An 8,942-nucleotide genomic window follows, 5' to 3' on the forward strand; every position below is an offset into this window, starting at 1 on the left:
GGGGTGGGAGAGGGAGAAGCAGGCTTCCCGCTGAGCAGGGAGCCCGATGCGGGACTCGATCGCAGGACTCTCGGGATCATGACCTGAGCCGAAGGCAGACGCTTAACGACTGAGCCACCCAGGTGCCCCAAGAAGAAAACCCTCTTTCACTCTTTGCCAGGTTTTCTTCCACTTTCTTTGCCTTGGGAGGAATTTTACTGATCTCTTTTTTAAACAACTTAGCTAAGAATATTGATGGATGATTTGCAGGAGATGATCCCCAAGTGGCAAATATGGAGAATGATTTCATCTTTCTAGTAACAATGAGATACAAATTTAATGAGGTGCAATTTTCACCTCAGCATCTTGGACATACCTTAGCCAAAAATAGCGAAAAAATATTTTAAAAATTATTACTCAATGCTTGATGCTATTGCAAGTTTATAAATCGCTTTGGGAGCACAATTTGACAATATGTATCAGAAATTATAAAAATATTCACAATCTTTGGCCTAAGTCAGACCTTAGGGTACTTCTTGTACCCTCTTCTAAAGAAACGATTCAGAATGTGAGCGCAGCCTATATGCTCAAGGATGTTTATCAAAGCATTTTTTTTTAAAGTTTTATTTATTTATTTGAGAGAGAGAATGAGAGACAGAGAGCACGAGAGGGAAGAGGGTCAGAGGGTGAAGCAGACTCCCCGCTGAGCAGGGAGCCCGATGCGGGACTCGATCCCGGGACTCCAGGATCATGACCTGAGCCGAAGGCAGTCGCTCAACCAACTGAGCCACCCAGGCGCCCCAAAGCATTCTTTATAATACTGAATCCAAAGTGTAAGCACTGGGAGATGGACCTAGATATCCAATGAGAAGTGAGTGGTTACATCGAAGGATTACATTTACTGAATGGAATATAATGTAGATATTGTATATAGATTATATTTCCATAAAATTGGGGTGGGGGACAGGGGTAGGAATAATCATACAGCAATGGAAAAATTCTCATGAACAATTCAAGTGAAAAATATGTAGAAAACAAACTTAAAGGCTTATAGGCTCTAGTTTTGGCCAAAAATTCAGTACAATGATAATCTACCGGATTGGCGAGGATATAAGAAAACAGAAGTACTTATGTTATTAAAATAAGGACTCACTTTGTCAGTCAGGGTCAAGGAGAAACATCAAATCTCTTATCTTGGTCTGAATTCTCTGTCCAAAATGAGTTGTCCCTCCTCCCCCCAACACACCCCAGGACACAGAAGTGGGAATTCTAAGCTCCACTTGCTTAGGGATAATGGAGTAAAGGACTTTTAATCTGCAAAGGTTTAGAATGGAACAAACAGCTGTTTATATAAGTCCAACTCATGTTATTAATAGTTCTGTGGTAAGTTTAGGAACAACTTACATTTTTTGGTATTTAATTTATTTGCAACATTTTACAGAATTTAACATATAAAAATAGCTGTTGGAATAGCCCTGTGATTCCAAACATATCAGATTGGGATTTTTTTGTTGAAAGTTATATTTCAATAACATAAGTACTTAGATTTTACTAAATTTTTAGCCATGCTCTACCAACTGAGCCAGCCAGGCACCCCCCTAGGTTTTTAAATAGAAAAATATGATTCATAAATAGAGAAATGTATGGGGAAATAAAGTTTTTGAATTTATAAGTTTAATAGCTAGAATTAATTTTTTTAAGCCAAAGTAATTGCAAATAGTGTCTTTTTCTTTGCATGAAAGCTGCCCTCAAGCACAACCTCATATAAGCAGTTTATGTTAAAATGTGACAAGTAAAGGCCTAGAACATGAACCCAGTCATGAAAAGCAAAGGAAAACAAAACTGTATGTTTCTGTTTGTGCATGATAATGGACAGCAATGATGAAATAGGTCTAAGGACATGAACTCCAAATTGCTCTAAGTGATTACTTTTAGGAAAGGGAGCGAGAACTGGAAAAGGATGGAGACACTCAGTATAACTGTATTTTGTTCTGTAATATTTTATTTTTCGAAAAGAATAAGCATAGGTATGCCTGGATGGCTCAGTTTGTTAGTGTCCAACTCTTGATTTCAGCTCAGGTCATGATCTCAGTGTTGTAAGATGGAGCCCTGTGTTGGGCTCCGTGCTCAGGAGGGAGTGTGCTCTCTTCTCCCTCTCCTTCTGCACCTCCGTGCTCTCTCTCTAAAATAAATAAATAAATAAATATTTAAAAAATCTTTTTTAAAAAGAATAAGCATAACTATACCTTATATTCATTAATTATCTTAAAGCAAAAAAAAAAATCAGTTTTGAGTAAACCAAGTCTTGAGATTATCTGAATCAGAAGTGCAATTGTAGAAAATGTCCAGCAGGAGGAGCCCTAGTACAAATGTGTGGGCTGCTTAAGATTCTTATTTTATTTAAGATTTTATTTATCTTTTGAGAGAGAGAGAGAGAAAGAGAGAGAGAGAGAGAGCATGGGGGCGGGGAGGAGTAGAGGGAGAAGCAGACTCCCCGCTGAGCATGGAGCCCAACATGGGGCTGGATCCCAGGACCTTGAGACCATGACCTGAACCAAAGGCAGCCTCTTAATGGGCTGAGCCACCCAGGTGCCCCTCCTTTATTTTGTTTTTATTTGAGTGTAGTTGACACACAATGTTACATTAGTTTCCAGTGTACAACATAGTCGTTCAACGGGTTTATATATTATGCTGTGCTCACAAGTGTAGCTACTATCTGTTAACAAATAAGTCTATTACAGTATTTTTTTTTTTTTAAGATTTTATTTATTTGACAGAGAGAAACACAGAGAGAGAGGGGACACAGGCAGGGGGAGTGGGAGAGGGAGAAGCAGGCTTCCCGCTGAGGAGGGAGCCCGATGCGGGACTCGATCCCAGAACCCTGGGATCATGACCTGAGCCGAAGGCAGATGCTTAATGACTGAGCCACCCAGGCGCCCAAGTCTGTTATGGTATCATTGACTATATGCCCTATGCTGTGCCTTTATTTTCTTGTGACTTTTTCATGCCCTAACTGGAAGCCTGTATCTTCCACGCCCTGCATCCATTTTGCCCATCCTCCCTCCCATCTGGCAACCATCAGTTTGTTCTCTGTATTTACAGGTCTGATTCCACTTTTTATTTGTTTTTTTCTTTTAGATTTTACATATGAGTGAATCATATGGTATTTGTCTTTCTTAGTCTGACTTATTTCACTTAGGATAAGACCGTCTAGGTCCATCTCTGTTGTTGCAAATGATAAAAAAAAAAAAAATATATCTCATCCCTTTTTATGGCTATGTAATATTCCTGTGTGTGTCTGTTTGTGTGTGTGTACCACATCCTCCTTATCCATTTGTCTATGAATGGACATTTAGGTTGTTTCTCTAACTTGGCAATTGTAAATAATGCTGCAATAATCATTAGCAAAAAAAGGGTGACCAGCAATCAAATGGAGTCCAAGACCATGGGATAAATTTCCAAGCCAACGTTAGATTGTTTCATGATTTTAAAAAATGTATCTTTTAATTGGTTTTGAAAATTCAGTAATTTCCATTTTAAAAAGTCCAGTCAGTGGTCAGACTCTATTTGCTATGGTCAGAGTCCATTTTTTTGGCCAGGCCTCTCTTGGTGTCTTAACGTCAAGATAGGTTTTTCCTTACTAGTTAAACTCCAGTGATACAATGTCCATCAGTACGGAGGTTGGCTAGCTTTATGGTATATCCATACAGTAAGAATTCATCCATGAGGAAGAATGAAGTAACTAATATGTTCAATAAGGATATATGTCCAAAATCTGATGTTAGTTGAAAAAGGTTGCAGATTTCATTTGTGCTTGTAAAAGGGTGTGTGAAGGTGTGTGTAGGTGTGTGCACAACGTAAACATAGGTGTCCTTCCTCGAAAGCCAACTCAAACCGTCAACAATAATTCTCTGTGGAAAGCAAGAATGGGGAGTCTATGGAGCGCCTGGGTGGCTCAGTCGGTGAAGCGTCTGCCTTTGGCTCGGGTCATGATCCCAGGACCCTGGGATCAAGCCCCACATTGGGATCCCCGCTCAGCAGGGAGTCTGCTTCTCCCTCTCCTCCTCCCCCCACTCATGCTTGCTCTCTCTCTTTATAAATAAATAAAATCTTAGGGAAAAAAAAGAATGGGGAGTCTAAGGCACTTTTACTTTTCACTTTATACTTTCTGTACTATTTCATTTTTTTGCAGTGTGCGTGTATGCATATTTTTGAAAGTAGGCGCCAGACACCAATACTGAAATTTTCTTTATTTCCTTTTTGATTTGCAGGGCAGCAGCATCTACTCAAAGAGAAGTCCCACCTCTCTGGGCAGAACATGGTGCCAGCCATATCATTCCTTTCTTAGGAAGGAATTCCAGTGGCTCTGGCTTCAGCTGTTCAAATGTAACTGGAAACTCCTCTGTGCAGCCCTAACCATCCACCAGCCCTGAAGCCTGCCCTTTGCACATTCATCATTCTTGTTCTGTGCATACCAGGTGATTCCACTGTCTAATGAAGCTTCCTGCTGGGAAAACAATGTCCTGAGAGGAGTTTTCAATGATACACATGCTCCAGATTTCAGAGACAAGAAATTCATCTAGTCCTATTGAACAGGTTAAAATTGCCGCATTAGAATTAAAGCGAGTTATTAGCTTCTTATTTCATAATGGTACAAAGCATTGAGATCCAGACTATTGCTGTATAAAAAATATTTTTAGGAAATTCTAACAGAACTAAATTCTGTATTTTTTCTGTATTTTCCTTTATCCTCAGCGGGGCACACTGCATGCTTATTGATAGCTTAAGATATATATACACTATATAAATGTATACATATATATTGGCATGCAAAGATTTACATATAAAGATGTTCATTTAGGAGCAGCTGGGTGGCTCGGTCAGTTAAATGTCTGACTTTGGCTCCAGTCATGATCTTGGGGTCCTGGGATTGAGCCCCGCCTCAGGCTACCTGCTCAGAGGGGAGTCTGCTTCTCCCTCTTCCTTTCCCTCTGCCCCTCCCCCCACTCTCTCTGTCAAATAAATAAATAATTTAAATTAAAAAAAAAGTTGTTCATTTAATGGTTATATGTAATGGGGAGGGGGGAAGAAACTCACCGTGTCCAATAATAGGGAACTGTCTTCATATGGTTTGGTATATCTGTAGAATAGAATATCATTCAACTGGTAAAAGTCACGTTTACTAACCCAAATGTCCTTCAGCTGGTGAATGGATGAACTAACTGTGGTACACCTATACAATACTCAGCAACACTCTCTATATATTTAGCAATAGAAAGTAACCAGCTATTGGTATATGCAGCAACATGAGTAACACTCAGATGCACTCTGCTAATAAAAGAAGATAGACCCATAGGCTACATACTGTATTATTCAACTTCTGTAACATTCTGGAAAAGGCAAAACTGTAGGAATGGAGAATAGATCAGTGGTTGCCAGGGATTAGGACTAGGGGGAGTGGTAACTACAACGGGGCAGTGTGAGGGAATTTTTGGGGAGTGAGAAACTGTTCTGTATCCTGACTGTGGTGGTGACCCAATGTATGCATTTGCCAACACTCAGAACTCAAAAAGAGTTAATTTCGCTGTATGTAACTAAAATGTTTTCAAAGAGCATTTAATCACATAGGAAAATGTCAACAATAAATACAAGAAATATGATATAAAACTTCTAAAATATAATACAAATTTAACAAATTCTATTATGTTTGTGTATTTGAATGACATACATATTGTAAATGAATGAAAGGAAACGTAATAAACCCAAAGGCAGAGCAATGGTCTCTGGGTAATGGTCTTATCGGTGATTCCTGTTTTTGACTTTTGGCTTTTGCATTTTCCAGAGGTTCTCTAATGAGCATGCATTACATTTAGAATCAGAAAAAGAGAAATATGCACACACATAAACATATGCACATATCATATATGTGTGGTAATTTGACCCGTCACAAAACATTTCCAGAAGACAAAAACAAAACCTAAAGCTTGTCACAGACACTTCTCTGTTCTCCTTATTCCCTTTCTTACATAAAGCAAGTGAGGGAGGTTCAGACATGAAAATTCACTGATTCTGATGCCCCAGCAGCCAGAAACAGGCAGTGGGAGCTGTCTCCCTTCCCGTAGGGCCTGTAAATCTCCACAGAGGAAAAGAGATTGCCCGAGGGTGGAAGAGCCATTCCTCAAAGGTGCAGCCGAGTCCAGAGCTCTTTCTCCCTTATTCCAATGGCTCTCATCTCTAGGTGAGGCCCTCCTGACAGTGCCTCTACTCAATTTTTGTGGGCACTTGACCAAATATTTGCTCTAAAGTAGGAAAACTGTGCAGCTTGATGATTACTGTGTATAACATATACACACATAACATAACCCCATGAATATCTAAAGAGGATCTCAGACACTGCTCTTAGAAGGCACAGGCCTGCTTAGAGCAGGAGAAGAGAGGTTCCTCCTCTCTCATCATTACCCCACCCTTGTGGCATCCACAGGCCCACTGGCCCCAACCTGGTGCTCTGACAGGAGAGAGAAACTAACTCCCTTGCCCACTGTCATCTGCTACCTTCATTATCATCACCATCATCATGACCATAGCTAGTATTTACTGAGTTCTTATCATCAAGTGGGCACTGTTAGAAATGTTTGGTGAATGATTTATTTATTATTATTATTTTTTAAAGATTTTATTTATTTATTTGACAGAGAGACACACAGCAAGAGAGGGAACACAAGCAGGGGGAGTGGGAGAGGGAGAAGCAGGCTTCCCGTGGAGCAGGGAGCCCGATGTGGGGCTGGATCCCAGGACCCTGGGATCATGACCTGAGCTGAAGGCAGACGCTTAATGACTGAGCCACCCAGGCGCCCCTGGTGAATGATTTAATATCCATAGAGTTATCACTATCCTCATTTTGCAGACAAGGAAACTGAGGCTTGACAAGGTTAAATCACTTCCTCAAGGTCACAAAGCTAGTAAGTGGGAGTTTTTACAACCAGAGTTGGGGTGCTTTACCATCTGCTGTACTAAAGAAGACCCCACAGATGTTAAGAAGCCCTGCATGTTCCAGAACCATCTAAACTGACTCCTTTCTCCCCCTATCCATGTTCCCAATCTTTGTAGATTTCCAGCCCTGCTATTCACACACCGTCTTTGCTTTTGCTTCTCCCTTGCACTTTGACACAAGACAGTCTTTCTTGTCCCCAAACCGAACTTCCCTCCTGTCTGTAATTGCATCTCTCCTCCTTGTCTCAGCCTGTTTAAGGACACCTGTCACGGTAACATAATTTTTACCTCACTTCCAAGGGCTGACATCATCATACCTCTACTCAAACCACCTGAGCACGCAAGGCAGAAATTAGACTTACATTTACATGGCAGCTAGGGGCACCTGGGTGGCTCAGTCAGTTAAGCATCTGCCTTTGGCTTAGGTCATGATCTCATGGTCCTGGGATGGAGCCTCATGTGTTGGGGCTCCTGCTCAGCGGGGAGTCTGCTTTTCCCTCTCCCTCTGCCCCTCCCAACTGTTCGCGCACTCTTTCTCGAGTGCACTCTCTCTCTTTCAAACAAATAAATAAAATCTACTCCCCCCACAAACCAAGCCAAAACAACAACAACAACAACAAAAAACACATTTACATGGCAACTAGAGCCATGCATATAAGCATGGGTATTACCAATTTCCAGCTTTCTCTTTTAGTAGCTAAGGTCCTATGGGATTTTGGAGAAGCCTGGTATTGATGGATGAATTTTGGGATGTTTTCTCTTTTTATATAAATCTTAAACCACTTGTAGCCTTTGGCATGCAATATCAGCCTATGGATGTCTTTCTTTAGCTTCAAAGGATATATTTGACCAAGGTTTATATGAGAAAGAAAGAAAGAAAGAAAGAGAAAGGAAACCTCTGTAATGTTTCAAAATCCTGCCCCAGTCACCCACCATGACAAACCATATCCCATGACAAGCAGTAGGGCACTGTTATGAGGACAGGCAGGATGAACAGGCTTGCCAAAGCAACTCTTCTCAGTTCAGCGTTGGAGTTTCATCATTTCTTCTTCCTTGTGTAGGTTCCAGTGTGATGCCTCCCAAATGAACTCTAACAGGTTTCTAGAAGGATCCAGACCTTTCTGGAATAAAGAATATCATTTGAGTTCCCTTCTCTTCCTGTTGTGTCTAGCATCACTAGATTAGACAATTGTTCATACAAAACAATCCTACTGGCTACAGAGGAAGAAGGAAGCAGAACCAGCCTCAAAGGCATGTGATCTGTGCAGGTGCAGGGTGACTCATGCTCAGAAGGGCCCAGCTTGGTCTAATGCTCTTCTGTCTCTGTCTTTAAGCTCTAAATTTTTGAACAAGGAGCCCAGCATTTGCATTTTTTTCACTGGGCCCTGCAAATTATATATCTGGTGCTGAGTGAAAGTATTACGAGACAAGGGCGTTTTAGTTTGTCTTAAGTGGCTCCGTTTCATAGATAAACAGGCCAACGGAGGCTCTAGCTGTGCCCAATCTTAGAAAAGGAAGCCTCCAGGCTTAACGACAGACCTCCAGCGCAACGGGTGAAAACGCCCTGCTGGCTCCTCTGGAGCACATTGCATGTGCCTGGGAGCTTTCCCACCTTCCAAGTCTCGCTTCCCCAAGAAAGAAGCCAGCAGCCCGCTTTCCCAGTGGCCCTGGAAGCCGGTATGCAGACACATGACATAAAGCTCACCTGTCAGGCGCACGTTCAGGAGGCTCCCCCTCAGGGGAGAGGTAAAACGGAGGTGCAGTGCAGGACGCAGACTGTCCAGGGGCAAGGGTGGCGCTGGTGGGGTTCTAGCGGTGTCACGGCTGCTGCCGCCGCAGGTGACAGTTTTTGCACGTGTGTCCCCAGCTGGATGGACGGCTTGGTCTGGGCTTGTCCTGCTGGTTGTGAGGCCCCTTGCTGCGCACATTCTTTCCAACCTCCGTGTACACAGCAGTGCTGAGCATCCCTCACT

General features: G+C 41.9%; 1 protein-coding gene across 1 annotated transcript in view; it reads left to right on the forward strand.

Annotated features, from left to right (window-relative positions):
* BST1 (bone marrow stromal cell antigen 1) overlaps positions 1-4,986 on the forward strand; it is a 25,723-nt gene extending 20,737 nt beyond the window's left edge. The window contains 1 exon segment of the mRNA XM_025887514.2: positions 4,251-4,986. Coding sequence (XP_025743299.1) covers positions 4,251-4,395 — 145 coding nt within the window. The 3' untranslated portion in view covers positions 4,396-4,986.
* Positions 4,987-8,942: the final 3,956 nt, after the last annotated feature.

The sequence above is a fragment of the Callorhinus ursinus genome, unplaced genomic scaffold (assembly GCF_003265705.2).
Source record: "Callorhinus ursinus isolate GAN/ISIS: 27379988/994484 unplaced genomic scaffold, GSC_fseal_2.0 scaffold4, whole genome shotgun sequence".
NCBI classification, from domain to species: Eukaryota; Metazoa; Chordata; class Mammalia; order Carnivora; family Otariidae; genus Callorhinus; species Callorhinus ursinus.